Below are 20,552 nucleotides of genomic sequence, written 5' to 3'. Positions count from 1 at the left end.
TATCTTCACAGCGAAGAATTTAAACTAAAATGAAAATGACTGAGATTCGTGGTCGACTCGTGAATCTAAAAGGTTTTTACAACACAAAACCTTTATTGCGCAAATTCCAAATGCGCAGGATTTGACATAAAAACCACCATATATAATGACTGTGACTGACCTACACCTCCTTCCTGGAATCAAACCCGAGAAGCAGTGAAATGTGTAAAGGGGAAAAGGCGTTATCTTCCGCATTAATACCCGCTGCAGGGTATATGGGCAGTGTAATGTCAGCGTGTCACTTGTAATGTATAGGACGTGATGCAAGACCTCCTTCAAAAATACCAAGTTGACTCTGGTACATGTTGAAATTTGCATTTATAACCGAGACAAAAAAGAGGAAATGAGTCTTTCCGTACTCGCCCCTTCTGCTTTTGGGACTTTGATTCTCTAGTATCGGTGGAGGACACAAAAAGGTAGGCTGTTTGCGCCTTCTGTTGTACTCTCTATATAGATATAGGCTCAGTAATCGATACATAGGTGTATTGTATCATACAGGTCGATTTCTGTATCAAAAGATTGCTTTCGAGCTATTCTGTTTCCTCCCGATCTCACCTTATCACGGGAGAGGATGCTTTGCGCTTCTCTGATGTGGTTTTTTCACTTTAGTGAGGATTTTTAACATTATCTACATCACAGTGCACCTCAGGAATGGATTGGTTTAGCAGGAAATAACCGCTTCCTGAAGGACAGGAACTTTTAAAATAACTTCTATCTCATGATGATGAGAGTGATACAGCTGAGGAAGTAACTCACCAGTTTGCTTTTGAGGACTTTTCACTGACCTACAGCCACCTTGGATTGTACATCAAAAGCTGTTATCGTTATCTAAAAGTGAGACTTAACATTTATTCGTTAATGTTAATAATAACATATCAAAAGAAGAACTCAGTGTGATACCAGCCCCTCCTTCTCTCTGTTAACAGGAGGTTTCAGTGCAACATTGAAAGGAAATGACCAAAGAACATGACCCATCTTATTTGCTATCCAATATCCAGTTTCATTCTGTAAGGGACCGGAGGTTTTCCACACATTAAAAAAAACTGTAACTTAACTTGTGTAGCTTTGCATGATTCACATTTCAGAATAATCTCAAACATTTAAGTTAACGTGTCAAATAAGTCATTGTAAGTCCTCTCTCTTTATGGCCACCGACCTTTACTCCAATTTTCTTCTGATTAGCTGAAAACAAAGGGCTTGAATACAGATGGGTGGGGCTTCTGTGCTCAAGGCCAGAGAGCTGTGTGCCTGAGATGACTATGTTAAGGATATATGTAAAAAGTAAATGTAAAAAGTGACATCATATAGAGCTGAAAGTAGAAACAACAGTCCAAAGCCTGGTTGTTTTCTTGCATGTGCTGACCTCACTATTTGAAACTTCTGCTATGTTTAATATGAACAGTATACATGTGACAGGAAATAAGATGAAGAGGAGCAAAGCCAGCAAAATAAAGTTGTGCCATTAGAATTTTTGATATTAGTTTTTTATCTAGTTCTTCACCACAGAGTAAAGAGTGCGTTTCCCACAATTCCATTAGCGAGGTGAATAAATGTCTATGACTCTTGCAGGTAAGATGAAGGACCGACTGACTGAGCTGCAGGCCTTCACGCCTGCAGAGCAGGAGTACAAGCCCACAGAGAACGAGAGACTCGCCGGTGAGGATGAGGAGCCTCTCGAGCAACACGCCATTGTGTTTGAGGGTGAGGACATGATGGATGGCATCTACAAGGATGCCCAAGCGATGAGGAAGGAGATCCAGTTGCTCAGAATGGATGTGAAACGTCTGGGGAAGCAGAACACCAGGTTCCTCACATCAGTCAGGAGGATCAGCAGCATCAAGCGGGACTCCAACGCACTGGGACGAGACATCAAGGCCAGAGGGGAGTCCATTTATAAAAAGCTGGAAAAAATGGGGAAGCTGAGCAAGGAGCTGGAGGAAGTCCACGGAGTTACATCAGCTTTGGCTCGCATGGTGCGCTCGCAGTATGTGTCTTTGACCAGTGCCTTCCACAGTGCCATGTCTGAATACAATGAGGCTGAAATGGCGCAAAGGGAGAATTGCAAAACCCGCATCCAGAGGCAAGCAGAGATCATGGGCAAGGAGGTAACCAGGGAGCAGATAGACGAGATGACTGAGACGGGCAAGTGGAACGTCTTCTCGGATAATCTCCTGCTGGAAGGGAGGACTGCCAGATCTGCTCTCAACGAGATTGAGAATAGGCACAAGGAGCTGCTGGAGCTGGAGGGCCGCATCAGGGACATTCATGACCTTTTTTTCCAGATGGCGATGCTGGTGGAGCAGCAGGGCTGCATGCTGGACAACATAGAAGCAAATGTAGGGGCAACAGAGGACTATGTAGCCAAAGCTTCAGCGCAGATCAAGCAGGCTAAGATATACAAGAAAAGCAATCCATGCAAGAAGCTGTTTTGTTGTTGTTTCCCATGCTGTAAATGAGGCGCCACCAGTTCCCACCCCCTACCAGAACATTTGATTCAAATCCGCTTTCTCTGCAAATGTTTCTAAATGCTCACATGAAAGCTTTTTGCTGCTCTAGATGTGTCCAGATATCACATTCTGGTATCATTTTCTTTATTGAGTTGATATCAACTAGTCAGAGTGATTCAAACCACATGCACATGTGCAAATATATACAGTGCGATGATGGTAGTTACATTTCCTGATTGCTACTGAGAACAGCTTATGCATACATGACTGCTGTAAAAACATCGAAATTATTATTTCATGTGACTTGCAGCTTTGTTTAGCTTTTAGCTTTGTACAGTCTGCAATATTTAAGCCCATAAAGTATGATTTTATTTATAAATAAATGCCTTGGAGTGGCTATATTTGGACAACTTGAATGTGCATCTACAGCTAAGCTTGGAACCGGTACTTGCTATAGACGTGTTTCTTATTGCAACCATTGCTTCACAAGTGTGTAGAAACACTGATCACAGCTCAACCAGCAATTGTGGTTAGCTGGGGAGGCAAGTTAGATTTGTGAGGATTGTGCAACTATATGTTAGCCACCCCCATGTATATCATCACCAGCTACAAGCCAAGGCTGTGCTTTTCCTCCACGTGTTGCTTCACATAAAAAAACACAAACACACAAATATCTGTTATTCAGCTCCACTTTAGAAAGTCAATGATTTTGTTTATCACTGCCAGACAACCAACGTCACCAAAGCCAGTGAAATCTCTTTAACAGGGCAGTTTGCCTGACTTAATGCGGTGTTTGCACAGGTAATGTTACAGGAGAAACAGAACAGAATGGCAAAATAAACAGGTCAGAGGACTTTCTGTTTGCACAGGAGGCCTATCTCACTGCCCTTTGTGATGGTAGTAAAATTTAAAAACCCTTATTTCCCCGTGCCTCTGGGCCAGCCCATCCCTCACTGGGGGAATCCCAGTCATCAGCTGGTAAACTGAGGGTGTTGTGACTCAGACTGCTGTGTACCTGTGGGAGTTTTCAGACTTAACTGCCTCTGCTCTGTGTTGAAATGAGTTTCAGGGCTGCAATGATTGCACTTCCTTAGCAGTGCTGTGCGGTTTCTACTGGGGGCATTTACCGACAAGAGCGCGTTTATTTGAACTGTGGCGTCACGCCTCTGGTAGCTGTGCGTGCTGGAGTCACACGGCTTTATCTGATGTGAGCCATGCGCTGATTGTGCACATGCGCTGATTGTGCACGTGCACTCACCAGGATGGCCGAGTGGTTAAGGCGTTGGACTTAAGATCCAATGGACAATAGTCCTCGTGGGTTCGAACCCCACTCCTGGTAAAAACGGAAGTTTTAACCGATGTTTGGAGGAAATGCGTGCAGTCTTATGCACTTCAGGACGACTTTACTCTTCATGGTCAGCCTTTCTGCGCTTAAGCTCCCACAGTAATAATTGTCACCTTCCTTTGAGATTCCTGTTGCGAAGCCATTGTTTGCCATTGCTTTGTCTGTTTTTTTCTTACCACGCATGTACTCTGGTTCAGCTAAGAAACTAAGAGAGATTTTGGATAATTACAAGGGGCACGCCTCACTGCCTCACTATAGATTTGAGACTTAACAGGTATTTGATTACACAGTGTGGTCCAAATGTAAACAAAACGGCAGTACAGTAGCAGATATTAATATTTAAATATTCAAAAGCCCCTAAAAAGCAGTAGTTGATGCTTTCTAACAGATTTACAAATGCTGTAACAAAAGGAGACGTAATTGCAAAGTAACATGCACGTGAAGAAGCTTTCATCATTGCCATTCTTCAGTGACGCTTTTATTCAAATATTTGAAACGAAGTCAATGATGAGGACTTTTATACTTTATTTTCTCTTCATTCTTATCTTGAATCAAAACCCACCAACCGGGGACCAACAGCTAAATCACATCCTGGCTCATCATCGCAGTGGAAGATGTTATGTACCAAGAGGCCTATTTATATTTCCTGTGTGGACGGTTTCGCACCCCTGATGGTGAATTAACACACTACGGGGTATCGACTTTCTCCTAAAGTGTGACTTTGAAATTACTAAGCTACCTGCTAAACTCTCTGAATTCCATAAACAGGTCCTTCTTTATTGGAAAATGTTATTTAAACATAATTTCACTCCACATAATAGCCCAATTTGGAACAATAGATATATACTGATGAACAGAAAATCTATTTTTATTCAAGATTGGTTATCAAAAGGTGTTTGGGCAATTGCCCATTTTGTAGATGAGGAAGGACATGTCCTAGAACATCAAGATTTTTGCCAAAAGTTTAATATCCAATGTTCTAAAAGTAAATTTAATCGGGTTATAAAATCCATTCCATTGTCACTTAAAAACATAGTTGTAAATGATATAATATATTCTGACATCTCCCCCAAGTTAAGGCAATTATATATAGATGGTATTCGATTTTGTGATGTTAAATGCAACAATAAGTTTCTTAGATCTTCATTAAGGAGTCTTTATTCTCCAAATTTACTTAGACGTAATTACATATTAAAAGATTTCCAAAGGGAAGAAATTGAAAAAATAAGAACTGATTATATCACCTTCCCTATCCCTCCTAAAGGGAAAGAAGTCCAATTTAAAATCTTGAATAAAATTTACCCGACAAATAGACTCCTTAGTGATAGATTCAAAATAGAAACGGGTAATTGTGTATTTTGTGAAACAGAAGAGGAGGATTTGGACCATCTATTCTTTTTGTGCAATTTTATACAAATATTTTGGTTGGATTTTCATACCTGGCTTTATTCCAGTGGGATTCAAATTACCCCATTTACCTTAAATATGATAATGTTTGGAGTGTTTTTGAAAGAAAAGAAAGCTAATTATGGTGTTAATGTGTTATTAATCTTGTGTAAGTATTTTATACATAAATGTCGCTTTTTTAAGATTAAACCAACACTGGCTCACTGGAAAAACGACCTAAACCTGTTGGTTAAATCTTTGACTTTAGTTAAAAAGAAAAAGGCTGCTTTTTTTGTTTCCTTTGTAGAAGATTTTGATTTAGTGAGTTAATAATCTGTTAATTTATGTGACCCCATCTTTATATTTTATTTTCACTATATATGAAAGTTGCTAATATGTAAGAAATGTTTATTCTCTGAATCTGTAATATATGGTGCATTTTGTTTGTATGTTTATATTACTAATAAAAGAAAAAAAAAAAAAAAAACCCTGATGGTGAAGGTCTGTTTATGTGGTGCCATCTAGCGGTGAGGGAAATATTATTTCACAAATGCTGTATTATTGTTTTCCCAGTTTCACAGACACTGTATTAAATCTCTCAAGACTTTGCTGGCACTAAAAGAAGACAATGTGTCCTATTTATATTCTTCTGCCTTTGCAATGGGTCAAAACGAAGGAATAAAACACAAAGATATTAGAGTACAGTTTGAAATGGCTTTTGAACCAATCATATGTAGACTAAGTGGGTCTGAAGAGAACATCTGTTAGTGTACACCTGATCTAAATATACAGACATACCTCTGATAGATACTGAAAAAGATTAAAAGTCGAAACATTTAAGAACTCAAGAGTCTCTTTATTAAAATGGACCAAAAGTCAAACAAATGAAGTTGGCATACTGTGGTGAAAAAAACAAAACAAAACAAACAAAACAAAAGAAAAAAAAAAACCCATCAGCAGTGATAATTTAACCCAAAATACTGATACACTCCAGGTGCAAAGACTGCAAAACAAAAAGTGATCTGGAGACCTCTTACATGCATGAACATCCACAGAATAAAAGCCTGATTTGCATGCTCAGTTCCTCATTCAACTCACTCGGACAACTTTAACGCCAAAGAGTTAGTGCATCTCATCAGGTTTTGTTGATTTCATTCTTTCTGTCTCTCTTTCTATAATATAAGAAAGGACATAAAATGTACTAATATTAATGCGTGGTGCCTGAGAAACAAACTGTATAAATTAGCCTGTAACTGGACTGATTACATGCAGAACAGGAAGGAGTAGCATTCTTGCTGCTTCAACAAAGACAACCTGTCAAATTTAGGATTTAAATTTTACAGTACATGCCGTCATGTGCAAATCAGTAATTCAAATCCAGACCTAACAGAGGCAGACTTGCATTTCTTAAAACAAAAAAAAATAATAATAAATGTACCAGTACAAAAAAAACGAAGAAAAAAAAAGAAATCACACAAACTGAAAAAGACAGTTTAGTTTTGACACAGCTTGGGCTTTCCTACATCCAAAAGAAAAAGAAACACACACCATACCCATATTTCATCACTAACTAATGACATGTCTGTCATTTTAAACCAGTTTCAAAAAGTTTTTGAAGATTTCTTTCTATATATGGGAACTACAAGTTTTGTTACATCAAATTTCTTAATTTAGACAAAAATAAATAAATAAATTGTTCAACAAGCCCAATCACGAAGATTTATAAGTTTAAAAAAACCAAACAAAACCTTACTGATAAACATGAAAACCATGTTATTTCAGCACTGCAACTCACACCACTATAATACTGAAACAGTTCCCCACGGATCCTGTAATAATAAAGCAGCTGACCAGCTGTCGTGGCATTTTCAGCAATTTTCTCAAATACACTACGGTGAGATGAAGCTTCATGATACGACCCTGAGACACCAACAATACGTGAAAATAGCGGACATGTAGTGCCAAAAAGAAAAAAACAACTTGAAAACCATGATAAATAGTGAATATGATCATAGTTAATGGTGCTTATTAAAGGAGGGAAGTGTGTGCCCGTTATTTTTCCTAGAACCTGGCCTGCAGGATTTGTTGAGGTCTGACACTGAGGGGAAGGAAACCACGCTTCCTGCTAACCAGTCACTGATGATTCACCAGGTACATTCATTATTTGACTTCGCTACATTTAGATTTTTGAAGAAAAGAACCTCTAAATAATTGCTGGTTACTTGTCAAAATAGCTGGTAAAAAAAAAAAAAACCACAAGCCAACCGTGGCTTAAAAAACAAACAGGAAAAAAAAAAAATAGTACTGACACTCAACTGGTAAATAGTGTTGCTTCATGTCTCTGTACCCTGACTAACAAAGCCGCCTCTTAGTCAGAAGTGTGAAAAAAAGTTGAGGGTGGACCACTGTTGTGACTGCTAAAACATGCCAAAAAAAAAAAAGGTGTGAGCATGCTCATGCTGGTGCAGTTCAATAATCCTGTAAAGTGGAGCACAGACGTTTGGTCAATGTGAAAATGTAGAATTAACGCTGTGAAATCTGAGTTCTAAGCAGTACACACATGGTCACTGTAGGTATCTAAAGAAGATGTCAAAGCGTTCTAGGTAGCAGTAACTGTTCTAGCGTGAAGCAGTGGAGAAATCTCACAGATGTTCTGAACGACCTCATGGCGAGAAAAATCAAGTGTATCTCAAGTTAAGGCTCTACTCTTACCAATGAAGCACGGTACTGACTTTTTGATATAAAAATTGTTTAAAAATTCTACACCAAAAACATTCGATATTTACACAGTGTCAGAGTAGGTAAAGATACAACTTCAGTACACCAGGATTAATATCAGAGAGGAAGATACAACGCTAGAACTTCAATTTGCTTTTTTATAGTCCTGATGTGTGACTGCAGCAGGTCAGCCTCAGCTGAAGTATATGCCAGCTCACTACTGGCTTTGTCTTATTTGAGGGATTGAAGACTGTTTCCACTGTGTAGCAGAGAACCACAGGTAAAGTTCAACCAGGAGTTGTCTTTCTGAGGCCGGAAGAGTCGTAATGTCTGTAAACACTGGAGGAAAAATGTGCATTTGAGTTCTATAGGACCCAGAGGAGTCTGAAGGATGACCTCACTGTTTATGCTACTGGTTTGAGAACTGAACGTAAACACCTCCCTTCCTTTGTGAGCTCTCTGGTGAAACACATGCATGGCAGAGGGATCGCCTCCTCCCTACGAGAAATTGTGTTAAATTTGCATTTCTTGAGGTGATCAGCCATGCTGGCGATGTTTGCAAATTTCCACTCATTCACTGTACCAAAGGCTGTGCTGAATCGCCACACCTGAACAGAAATAGGAAAATTTGTTTATTTTCATGTGCTGAGCACAAGACAGACAAGTGAAATTTGCTCTCAGCTGTCTTTAAAGAGTGTGCAAGTGGACAAACCTTGTTTGTGATCTGCCATGAGGGAGACCCATCAGCACGCCGTTTCTTCTCCCACAGCAGAACAACCATGCCACGCATCTGCAGCAGGCTGGCACACACATCTCTCATGATGCGGGACACTCTGGAGAGCTGGCACAAGCTAAAGCTGTCCAGAAAACTTGCTATGTGCTGCAAAACTTCAAATGGAAGACTGCTGAACTGGTCACACTGAGAGCTAAACTGGCAGTTCTTTCTTAGGCGCGTGTCCCCAGTTTTCAACGGCAAACCAGGCTGCACCCCGAAAGAACCCAGGTGCCTGTCGTGGATGATCCGGAAGCCCTGAACAGATGGACAAAATCGTCTTTGGGAGTAGGTGCAGCCGTAGTAGGCCAAGGGGCAGCGCTGCTCCATCCAGCCATTGAGTCCAGCATGAATATCTCCATGAACATTTTTGAAATGAGATGAGAATTCATCTCGTCGGAACAGCTGCCCACACACAAATGTGAACATGGAGCGCTGTTTGGTTTGGTATCGGGCCACACATTCAAGCACTAGGTCCAGTCTGAGAGTGTGGAAGGGGCTGGGGTTGGAAAGCTGTGGACTGGCGTGATCGCAGGCTGAAGCTGAAGCAATATCCCCCACCATGGTGTTGGTTGCAAGAATGGCAGAAGGGAAGGAGAATGTTTGCGTACCAAAATCAATGTGGTAGCCATCAACAAACCTGCTGTCTGAGATTCCTCTGCCTCCTGGAGAATCGCCAAGGCAAAAAAGCAAAGCTGCAGTGATAAGGTCAATGCCATGGAGGCCCATGGGGTCATCTGCTACCTCCAGGTCAGATGTGTCAACTGCCTTGTCCTCCATCTTCGCTCGAAACAAATAAGGATCTGACAGCAGGGCCCGACGTCCATTAAATGTAAACATACTTATTCCTCTAAGCACTTCTACATTCTGTAGCTTACGCTCCAGGCACCTGTACCTGAGTTCAGTGGGTAAGTGTTGCAAGAAGTTATTTCTCACATGATCAGACAGTAGGAATGGCATTGGAGGTGCAAGTGGTTCTTGTTGAGGCACAGGAGGTTCCAGTGCTACAACAGGCATGTAATTCTGAGGCATCTCTGGCCAGACAAGGTTGGAATCATTTATCGGTTCATCAATGTCGTCTTCCTTCTCATCAAAAAGCAACTCAACAAAATCATTTTCTTCAACCCAGTTGATACCATCTTCTTCTCCATCGTCTATAGCAGCGCTCTCCACTCCGCCCACCGCTCCCAGCTCGCACTCTGAATCAGAGTCACTTTCTTGCATATCTACATTCTTCCCGCCTTCAGCAACATAAATACCATGGCTATCACCATTTTCTCCATTATGGAGTGCTCCACTCTTATCAGTCTTTTCACCATTTAAGTTTCCAACAATTACATTAATGTCCTTGGAATTAGTGAGGATGTCCAAGGCAGCAGCTAAATTTCTCCTCGTCTCCACTGAAGCCCTGTACAGCTCATTAAAGGGCTCTTCCTCCATTTCCACTGTTGCATTACCTAACACTGTCTCTGGTAAACTTGATGCTGTGGCCATTTTATCACTTTCATCTAATTCTTTATCTCCATTCTTCGACACAGTGGTCGTGACCTTAAGGGACTCTAACAGCATCCTTTGATCCTGCAGAGCCAAAGCCATGTCTAACTGCTCCACCTCATCGAAGTCTTTGCTCAAGTTTTCATAGGACTTGCGATCAGCATAGCTGACAGGCCAGCGGTTCCACTCCATAGTACAACATACTATACTTGCAGGACACGTCTCAAGGTGTTGTGCCATCCTGACCCTTGCAATAGTGAAAGGGCAGCCAAACCCACTGTTGAGGCAAGGGAGGCGTTCATAGGGACACAGCAGACGATGTTCCTCTAGTTTGCACGAGTGAAAAACTGCCCCACAGACAAGAGGACAGCCAATGAGGTCACAGGAAACACCTGTCTCTGGTCTCACCATGCATCTTCTATTGATGCATTTAAGGCAGTGGGGGTGTAGAGTCTCCATTTTTTCCCCTAATGATAGCTGGAGAAGGTGTCCAACCCTGAAACAAAATGATAAATAGATTCATTTTGTTGAGAAATCTCACACATCATGGTAACACCCCTGTTTTTAGGTTTAACTGGAACAAAACATGTCTAGGGTTACATTATACCATCTATGCAACCATTTAATAGCACACGTGCCTTCAAAAAGCCCTGTCACCGATTCCCTCCACATGCACTGTAAACCTTTACGCTATTCAGTAACATTTCACAACACCCATCTTAGGTTTCATGGTCACACCAGGACCTTTAGGCCCTGTAACTTGCCCTTAGTTTTTCAAGGAATTCTGGTAACAAGTAAAACAAGAACAGCGAACAATTCAACCTGCCAACCGGGTGCAACACAGCCACCAAAATACTTCTGAATTATAACGCCGGGCTTATTTGGTCATGCTGCTTGTGTAGGGGATTTGTGGGATAATGAACGCAAGCTAAGAGGACAACAATCATATTAAAGACCCACAACAATGCTGCAAGCCCTAACAATGCAGTGCAACAAAGAAGAGCTATTATTCAAGTCTTTAATGCCTTGGCCGGCGACCGCTGTCTAAATTACGCAAGCACAACTGGCTAAAAACACAAACAAAAACACAGCAACAACTCCTAACACATCAATCCATCAACAGATTACATGTTAACAACATCCAATTGCAGCTTGGCAAGTATGCATTTACGTGTCAATGTATAAAGTTAAAGAATGACAAGCTAAGTCACAAAACTTTAAAAATCTTAATAAGTAAACAAAAGAACATCAACAACATGACTAGCCGGTTAGCGTTAGCGGCTACACTTTGTTAGCCTAATTAGTTAGCTAGCTCACAGCTTCTACAAACAACTTACCCGAGTCGCTGGGCTCTCCGAGTGTGCTTTATTTATATTGTCTAACTTTTAACAGCTCCGTCGATGCCTGCAGTACGGAAACTGTGACTACACAAACACCCCGCGGTATTAAATGTGTTTAAATCTTCTTATGAATTGAACAGGCTGCAGCTGCTTCCTCGCTGCTCGGGGTCAGTCGGAGTTATGTTGATCCTGATACTGCGGCGCAGTACTACGTCATCACGTAAACCGGCCGGTGTCCCGGTCATATTTAGGTTTATGGAGGCAGACCTGAGAGCACTGAAATAAACAGAGTGGGAAAACCCCCGAGGGCAGTTTTACATCTATAATCACTATTAGGGTGCTTATGATGCAGTCTGGGAAATTTAATGGGAATAGACTCCTGAGATAATATTAATTAGCTACCCTTAATTAATATTTTCCTTCCAAGGAGACAGTTTCCTGTCATTTTTTAAGTGGTCTCCAGCAATAGTTCTTCTGGCTTTCTAAAGGTCTTTCAAAGTATTTCTTTGGACATTTGTTGCCTTTTCACTAATTTTCAGAGGAATGTTTTTATTTTTGTTAAGCTACTTAACACTGACCTATGAATCATACCAGCATGACAAGGCACTTAACTCAAGGAGTGAACCATTGTTCTGACACACTTCGTTACTAGAAGCCTGTGGCAAAAACACATAATTTGTTCCAATTTCTTTTTTGAATCTACAGAAAGTCAAAGACAACATGATATAATGGGCATAAAATACTACTGTTGAACCAACAAGGTGATTCCCAAAGAGCCATTAACTGAAAACGTAGCTCATATCATAGCTCATATCTATCTAGACAGCATGGTGTGCGGTGTGTCCTTAAAAAAACTTAAGGAAACTGGACAAATGGAGGACAACAGAAGAAGTGTCAGGTATAAAATCTGTCTGCAGCTGGCACAGAATTGGCACAGAATCGGAAAGTTATGGCTTTAAGAAAGAGGAAAAAGCTTATTAAAGACCTGAGAGATGCATCTAACTCTACTATGCACCAAATCATCATTAGACATGGTCCTAGTGGAAGGGTGGCTGTGAAGAAACCATTCTTATGGAGGTAAACTGGAATAAAAGGCTGCAAACTTTCACAACAACTTGACTGAAAATCAGTGGCAACAAGTCTGATAGTGTGGTGAATCAAAATCAGTATGTGTGGGAGGAGGGCAGGAGAGGTACACTGCATACAGAATACTTATATGCTGCATTTCTATGTGTGTTTGTGCATGATTCATAATTAGTTTAATCTATTTCCCATTTTCACAGCAAAAACATAAAGAAATGAGTGGTGGCTCTAGACTTTTGCATGGTACTGTATGTAGGCATACAAGTAAAAATCAGAGGATGCTTAAAAAACTCAGAAAGACTAATTACATTTTTATGCATAAAGATAAAAAGACTGGGGTAAAATTATAACTTATCCTATCATAAATAAGTCTTTCCCCTCTGTTCGAGAAGGTAAAGCAAGATTTGGAGAGATGGAATTCCCTACCTGTTTCTTGGCTAGGACGTATAGCTTTGATTAAGATGAATATTTTACCTCGATTGTTATATCCTGTCCAAATGATTCCGGTTATATTTTCAAATAGAGTGATGAAGGATCTGAATAGTTGGCTAAGCTCTTTTATATGGAGCAAACGTAGACCAAAACTTAAGATGGCTACACTGCAGCTCCCAGGTTCAGTAGGAGGTCTAGATTTACCAAATATTAGAACATATCAATTGAGTACTCACATGAGTTATATTCATGACTGGGTCACAAATAATTCACACTCTATCTGGTTGGGGATTGAAACCTCTCTTTCAAAGTATCCATTAAGGGACCTATTGTTTTTCAAGAACTTTAAAGATATTAGATTGAGCTGTGATAATCCAGTCACACTTAATACACTTAAGGCCTGGCGGTCAGTATGTCGAATTGAGGGAAGGTTGAAGCTAACATCTATGTTTACTCCTATTGTGAATAATCTTGACTTTCAACCGGGGATGTTTGATATAGGTTTTAAGGAATGGAAGAACAAAGGAATTCAGAGACTGAGGGACTTATTCTCCGATAATGTAGTTATGCCATTTGACCAAATGGTTGAGAAATATTCTCTCCCCAAGCATGACTTTTTCCGTTACTTACAGATAAGGCATTATATTTTGCATAGTACTAACTTTAGTGAGAGTCATGAAGTCTCTCCTGTTGAAAAATTATTATTTTTAACAGACAAAGAGGTACCTGTGAAGATATTTTATAAGGCTTTATATTCTGTACTCTCAGGGACGTCACAGAGGCTTAAAGGCAAATGGGAAAAGGAATTAGGTATAGTAATTGATGATGAGGAGTGGGAAGATGTCTGGAGTTACGCCAAATCAATATCAGTTTGTAATCGTACCAAAGCAATACAGTTAAAAATTATACATAGAATGCACATATCTATGTTTCGCAGACATCAATATAATCCTACCCTTTCACCCATGTGCCTTAAATGTAAGACAGTAATTGGTACCCTAACTCACAGCTTCTGGTCATGTTTGAAATTGCAAGAATATTGGTCTAATGTGCTATTTGAAATGGAGAAGATTTTCGGTTGTGAATTGGAGATGGACCCTCTGTCTCTCATACTTGGCCTCCCCAGCCGGCGATTAATATCCAAGAATAATATGAGATTGTACTGTGTTCTCACCTATGCGGCAAGGAAGAATATACTACTCCAATGGATTTATGAAAAAGTACCAACTATTAAAGGTTGGAAAAGAGTAGTGTTGGATTTAGTGCCACTGGAATATCTTACATGTATATTGCATTCAAAAACAGATCAATTCTTTAAGGTGTGGGAACCATACTTGAACTATGTGGAACCTGATGTTTCTAATATTATGTTACAAGGATTCTCTTGAGTGTTTAAACTGTAATGGAACTGAGCTGTTTTTTTTTTTCATTTTTTTTTTATGTGTTTAGTTATCAGTTTGTTTGTTTTATGTTTGTTTGTCTGTTTGTTTATTTTTTGGTTTTGAATTGTACACTGTATCATGTTATGTAATTATGTACTATTTGTGAAAATAAAAAGGAAAAAAAAAAAAAAAAAAGTCTGATTACTGTTCATGTCATATCCAGGAAGCATTAACAGCAAATTCACATCCATTTTCATTAAACGTGAAACACGATTAAACATGATTAATTTAAGAACATTGTTTTATTTACATCTGCTATTTGGGTCACGTGTTAAAACTAAAACCATGTGACCCAAAACTGAGCAGCATATTTGTGTGTCATATAACATTAAAAAGTAAAACATTAAACGTTCGGGCATGTTTTTTGTTTTGTTGCTCTGGATCATATTCAATCGAAAAGGCACTACAGTTGCTTTTTGAGTAAAAGCCACACATGCAAGAAAGAATTTACTTCAGTGAAAATACAAATGGTATACAGCAGTTGAATTAAGTAGCACAAAATAAAAATAATGACATAAAGCACAAGTATCTTAATATCAGGAATGTGTTTAAGAGAAATGTTTATTACCCACAGCTTTTTACAAATCAAACAAAATTTTTTTCTAATGAGCATAATACACAAAACATATAACATTATTATAAAAACGCGTGTACGTATGTTTTCCTGTGTCCATTTACTAATTCTATAAAGTCCATACAATTCATGAGGCCACTTCTGAGATGTGATGAATGTTGGACAGGGTAAGCTGTGCTTCCCGTGCTGGGTAGAAATGTCTGGAGCGAAGCCACAACCTCCCAAAGACTCCTGTTACCAGCAGCAAGACAAGCAGCAGTCCTCCAAGGACAAAGGTCTCCACAGCTGGGACTCCTCCTGCATCTACACACAAGTGGGTCTGCATGCTTATGAACTGCTTACAGTGTCTGGAATCTTTAAACTATGAAGTTAAACTATATTAACTGCAAAGACTGAATTAAACATACCTAGACTGGGATTTTCACTGTGGTTTAATAGTCGTCTTATGGGTCCGTAAGACACTGTATGGGACAGTGGTATTTCTCTCCGTGTTCTCAGTAATCCATCTTCACCGGAACAGTTCTGTTTGGCAAATACACGAGTGAAATGTGAAATTTAAAAACCAACATAAGCAGTCAAATATACAGTCATAAGCACTGTATATTTAAAATGATGGCAGCTCATATGGCTGAAAACCACTCCTAGGCTGACGGGTCTATATTGGTGACATATAGCAGGCTACTTGTCTGAACTGGCTCCTGACTATCAGTTTGAGGAATGGGTGCAGCATGAGGTCACTCACAGGCTGACACAGACCAGGACCACTGTGGCAGATCTGGACGTTGCAGTGAAGGAAGACGTTGGTATAAGAGCTGCCGACAAACTTAAACATTTGTATCCTGAACGTGGCCTCTGGGCCCTGACCGTTCTTCAGCACGCTCAGAGTCTGGTCGTTGGTCAACACTGGACAGCTAGAGGGAAGGAGACAAGTCTAAGAGGCCTGCTGATAGCAATGAAACACGATGCTGCACTTTAAATATAACAAAAGGAGAAACAGCTAATAAAAAAAATGCAAACATAACTTGAGGTGATACAACACAGAAGTGTTTGAGTGCTTTCATCTCTTCATCTCTTTAGCTCTGAGAAATCTTGGTGCATTTCATAACTCTGCTGTTGCCAACAGTACCAAATACTGCCTGGTTGTCAAGGGCATGCACAGCTGTTGAAGTGAAATGCATGTGGCCTCTCAGCCAGGAGTCACATGACCAGCCTGTGAGATTTGTTGTCTGGACAGCTCTCTATGCAACAAACTCTCTTATTTCAGATTTCAACAGTGCACCCATAGGAGGAGGTGGAACTGTTTGCTAATGTGGTGAAACAACACAGCCACGGAGAACGCCATAAACAAGCTTCCACACCTTCAAAGTATGTGGTGTAAACATGGCAATCATGCATTTTCATCTGCATTCAGTTTAAACAGTCCAGAGGCAGACCTGTCTGCGATGAAGGTGTAATGAATATTGCTGTATGGATCACTGGTCGGCGTAGCCCAACATCTCTCCATACGCAGCTGCAGATGAGAAGGTATCTGTGACACAGACAGAGTTCGGCAACGGTCAATTAATTCCTTAAACAGGACAAACAGTTTTCCATAACGCACAACAAAATGATGACTCATAGTAAGTAAACAACAGGTGTACCAAGAGATTATAACAGCACGAAAGAGGACTCAAATGACTGTCTAGTCATGGGTGGAGTGTTAGATTTCCAGCACTGGTTGGAAAACTACCCACAAAACATATTGCTTAACCTTGTGTAAGAGCACACCCAAACTAACTCAAAAATAGCTGTGAATATTAACAACACTTTGAATGCTTAACAGTCAGAGCCAAGTATATATAATCCCTGTTAGATATTAACAGATATACTTATCCTGCCAATCAAATGCAAATACAACATATTGCTTTTGTGCATCATTCCAATTTGCAAATATATAATACAGCTTGTTAAGGTGAGAACTACATCTTTACTATTTGGAGGTGAAAAATATACTAAACTGACATTTCACTGCGATTTACCATGAAAACTTTTACAAAGATGTTATCCTCCAGAGTCAGCGATGGCACAGTGGTCCACCTGTCCTCAAAGGCTTCGTCTTTGTACAGCAGCATTGACACTGAGAAATTCCCATCCTCAGTGTTCAGAGTGATAGGTCTACAGAGGCAATGGGTTTATTAAAATAGGCCAAATGTTGAGAACAAATCATTCTCCAGTTGGAGAAAAGTCAGAAAAGAAGAAAACATTTACCTGATGTCCACTCTGATCATGTTTTCTCCGTTGGGCTGTTGGACCATGTAGTTGATGGGGTAGCGGCACGCAAATGTTATGTTGATGTAGTTTCTTGTGATAATATCTGAGTAGTTGTTGTGTATGGTGTTTATGAACACCATGTGTGTGTCATCTGAGGCCTATGGAGAGAACATAGCATGTGTGATGGTCAGTGAGGGGAAATGTAGCTTGTTTACTTTACCGTTACTTTTTAGATTTTTATAGAAATAGGAATCAATAATGCTGTTTTAGGTAAGAACAACTGCAGAAACCTGGAATAGAAATTAAGTGATGGGCTGATTAAATAGTGGAGATCTTAAGAGAATGTCTTTTATGAAAGTTTAGAAGTTTAGTTAAGTTTGATGCCTTTGTCTAACTAATGTCTGGATTGCGACATCATAAAAGACATATACACACGAGTCTAACATAATGCAGGTTGGGCGGCCTTTAGTCTGCATGTTAAAGTATCCTTGGGAAAGATACTGAACCCTGAGTTGCCACCATGCCACCATATTCATCAGGGTGCAAGTGTGTGTGAATGTTAGAAAGCACTTAGGCATAGATAAAAGCACTGTGTGGATGTTTGTGTAACTGAGTGAAAGAGACTTGTATTAGAAAGTGCCTTAAGTGTTCAACTGAGTAGAAAGGTGCTATATAAGTACCAGTCCAACTTAACATTTAACAATACATAAACTCTACTGTGGTACATATGAATACTGGCAAAGTGGATTTGCTAGCATCACCACATTCATTTTTTAATTCAATTCAGTTTCATTCATAAGGTGCCAAATCACATAACAGTTAGATCAAGGTGCTTTATACTGTAATGTAAACAACCTATAATAATACAGAGATTAAGTTAAAGTTAGGTTGAGTAGTCACTGGGATTAAATACTCTTATTCAGCTGTCACCATCCTTTTAAAATAAACCATAAAATGGGAACAGGTGAAAAGCTGGTGTGTGAAGTTTCTGCAGGTCCCTGTTGAGATGCAGGGTGGTGACCATGGTTACAAAGCAGGACAAACTGTCTTTACCTCTAACAGTTCAACATTTTTTACTACTTCTTGGTAAACACTCAATCGCTCCCCCGGGGCAGCCTCAATGAGAGGACCACTGACAGATCTCGCAGCAAACTACATAACCCCCCACTGCTACGTGCACTTATCACGAAGGCTCTGAGTCTTATACATCCAGAAATGTCAGCGAGGAAACTGTAAACGTGGCGTCTCTGATGGCAGGGTGTAAAAGGTGCTACGGTCAAGGTGAAAGCATGACTGACAGCTGTGACATTCTTCTCCTTTAGCAACAGCCCTTTTTCCTTCAGAGCATACTTACTTTCCTCAGCTTCTGTGCAAAAACCTTGTAAATCGCAGAAATTGAGTACTGAGAGAACTGCTGAAAGCCGTGTTAACCTTTTAGGTGGTTTACAAGAAAATTTTTAAAGCATTCCAAGGATTTAAAGGACACTTATGTGTTAAGCAGTGGCTGACTTTCAGTGTAGAGCAGCTGGATTAAAATAACCGTGAGCCTCATTGCCCACGTGAATGCTGATAAATAAGAAATACAAGGCCATTCAGAGTCCCATTGATGCTTTAAATGAGGCCCTGTCCTGTTATAGGCAAAAAGAACAGCTCTGTCCGTCTTTCTTGAAGAAATGCCACTCCTCCCCTTCTTTTCTCTTCCTTCCCGTCTCTCTGGGTTCAGCGTGTGTGCCTTTCTCTGTCCATCTATTATACTTGCTATGAGCTAATTTCCATACAAAATCTGAACACAGAGCCTCATAGTCCACATTCACAACACAGTAGAAAGAAGGTGATGGATCATGGATCTGAAGATATTCCTGCAGCACCTGTAGACCCTTTAATTCATTATGAAGAGAATCCTCTTAACATTAATGGAGGTAGTAAAGAGTAACTTGTCTTCTTATCAGATTTACCTGAATTTAATATCTGAGTTCACTCTTAAAAGATCACCTGAAGGAGCAATCCTCTATTTTTTTAAGGCAAATCAAAGATGGATCATACCATTATAGTGCCGCAATCTGACAGATTTGTCTTAATGCTGAAAACATAGTCCTCTCCGACTACATCACCACGGCACTCCGGATCATTTAAATGCAAATCCCAAGCCTTAAAAGAGAAGACACAAAGCAAATAGAGACAAATATGTAATAATTACTCAAAATGACACAGTGCTCTTTGGCATTATTAATGACTGGTCAGTGATGACTTACGTAAACAGGAGGAACTTTGTTGAGAAAAAAAGCGCTTGGAATAACAAGCTCCATACGGTCGTTGGTGCAAATGACAGTTTCATTAAGTTCTAACAGTAAAAAAAACAAAGTTATTTTATCAGTCACATTTTACACTCGGCACCTATAAACAGGTATATTACTATTTAACCAGTCAGCACATGTAGCGGACCAACAGTGTAGCCACCAATAAGTAAATCAACCAAACCAACAATATCCAAATATTAGCTTTAGAATGATTATTTTCCTCTTTTGTTGAAAGTTATACTATGACTCAGTACTTTTGAGCATTATGTATGTATATACAGGTCATTTTCTATATATTTTTCTTAAAAATTAGCCTCAATCATTTTCAGAGAGTCAAGACCTGAATGTGGTTGAAACCCGTCACTGCATTTAATGTCAAGGCATACAGCTTTTGCCAAAGGAGGCACCAGTTATACTCCAGCTTTCACTGGACTTGGACTAAATCCTCCTCTCTTGAGTTAGAACCTTTTTACAATTATTGCAGCCAGTAAAACAAAACAAAACATGCTAATCAATAATCAGTTTGTTTTTTGTTCATCCCCAGATTTGTGAGCTGTGAAACGTGTGCTCACCCTCCGCCTCAGACTCCAGATAGACTGCCGAGGTAACCATCCTCATGGTGAGCAGTAGCCAGACAAAAACCAAACTGGCAGATGCCATCTTCCCTCTGCTTTCTGGTAGCTCAGCCACTCCACTACCTTTTGGCTCCTTCTCTGACACTCTGTGAATCTTCTGGGAGCTATTCACCACAGTCTGACACCAGAAAATGTAGTACCCCTCTCTTACTCCAGCCCCTTGAAAACTAAAGAACTGCGGCCCTCCCTCAAGCCCTAAAAAACACCAGCTTGAATGATGCCCCCAACAACAATGAGATTCCACGCATGAATAGGGGGAACCGGGGGAGTCCAAGGTAACACGCATGTCACCGCCTAC

The 20,552-nt window shown here is 40.1% G+C and overlaps 3 protein-coding genes and 1 non-coding gene across 4 annotated transcripts; 2 read left to right on the top strand and 2 right to left on the bottom strand.

Annotated features, from left to right (window-relative positions):
• Positions 1-217: 217 nt before the first annotated feature.
• Positions 218-5,427, top strand: stx11a (syntaxin 11a). The gene is made up of 2 exons (XM_085392146.1): positions 218-455; positions 1,609-5,427. The coding sequence occupies exon 2, from the start codon at positions 1,614-1,616 to the stop codon at positions 2,493-2,495; it is 882 nt and encodes a 293-aa protein (XP_085248272.1). The 5' UTR covers positions 218-455; positions 1,609-1,613; the 3' UTR covers positions 2,496-5,427.
• On the top strand, positions 3,743-3,825 carry trnal-uaa (transfer RNA leucine (anticodon UAA)). Its single transcript has one exon. It is a non-coding gene; the product is annotated as a tRNA-Leu (tRNA).
• Positions 5,428-6,123: 696 nt separating the features above from the next.
• On the bottom strand, positions 6,124-11,707 carry fbxo30a (F-box protein 30a). The gene is made up of 3 exons (XM_085392030.1): positions 11,539-11,707; positions 8,648-10,697; positions 6,124-8,543 (listed from the first exon to the last, which is right to left on the bottom strand). Exons 2-3 carry the CDS (start codon positions 10,658-10,660, stop codon positions 8,340-8,342), a joined length of 2,217 nt encoding a protein of 738 aa, XP_085248156.1. The 5' UTR covers positions 10,661-10,697; positions 11,539-11,707; the 3' UTR covers positions 6,124-8,339.
• Positions 11,708-14,737: 3,030 nt separating this feature from the next.
• On the bottom strand, positions 14,738-20,450 carry LOC146646672 (pancreatic secretory granule membrane major glycoprotein GP2). The gene is made up of 9 exons (XM_085390720.1): positions 20,192-20,450; positions 19,575-19,663; positions 19,366-19,470; positions 17,320-17,480; positions 17,091-17,226; positions 16,506-16,600; positions 15,815-15,983; positions 15,480-15,594; positions 14,738-15,375 (listed from the first exon to the last, which is right to left on the bottom strand). Exons 1-9 carry the CDS (start codon positions 20,277-20,279, stop codon positions 15,200-15,202), a joined length of 1,134 nt encoding a protein of 377 aa, XP_085246846.1. The 5' UTR covers positions 20,280-20,450; the 3' UTR covers positions 14,738-15,199.
• Between the last annotated feature and the right edge of the window lie 102 nt (positions 20,451-20,552).

The sequence above is a fragment of the Rhamphochromis longiceps genome, linkage group LG19, assembly GCF_057381845.1.
Source record: "Rhamphochromis longiceps isolate RC_006_pf linkage group LG19, R_longiceps_female_GT1.1, whole genome shotgun sequence".
Classification (NCBI taxonomy): domain Eukaryota; kingdom Metazoa; phylum Chordata; class Actinopteri; order Cichliformes; family Cichlidae; genus Rhamphochromis; species Rhamphochromis longiceps.
This window is presented reverse-complemented; position numbering and strand designations above follow the sequence as displayed.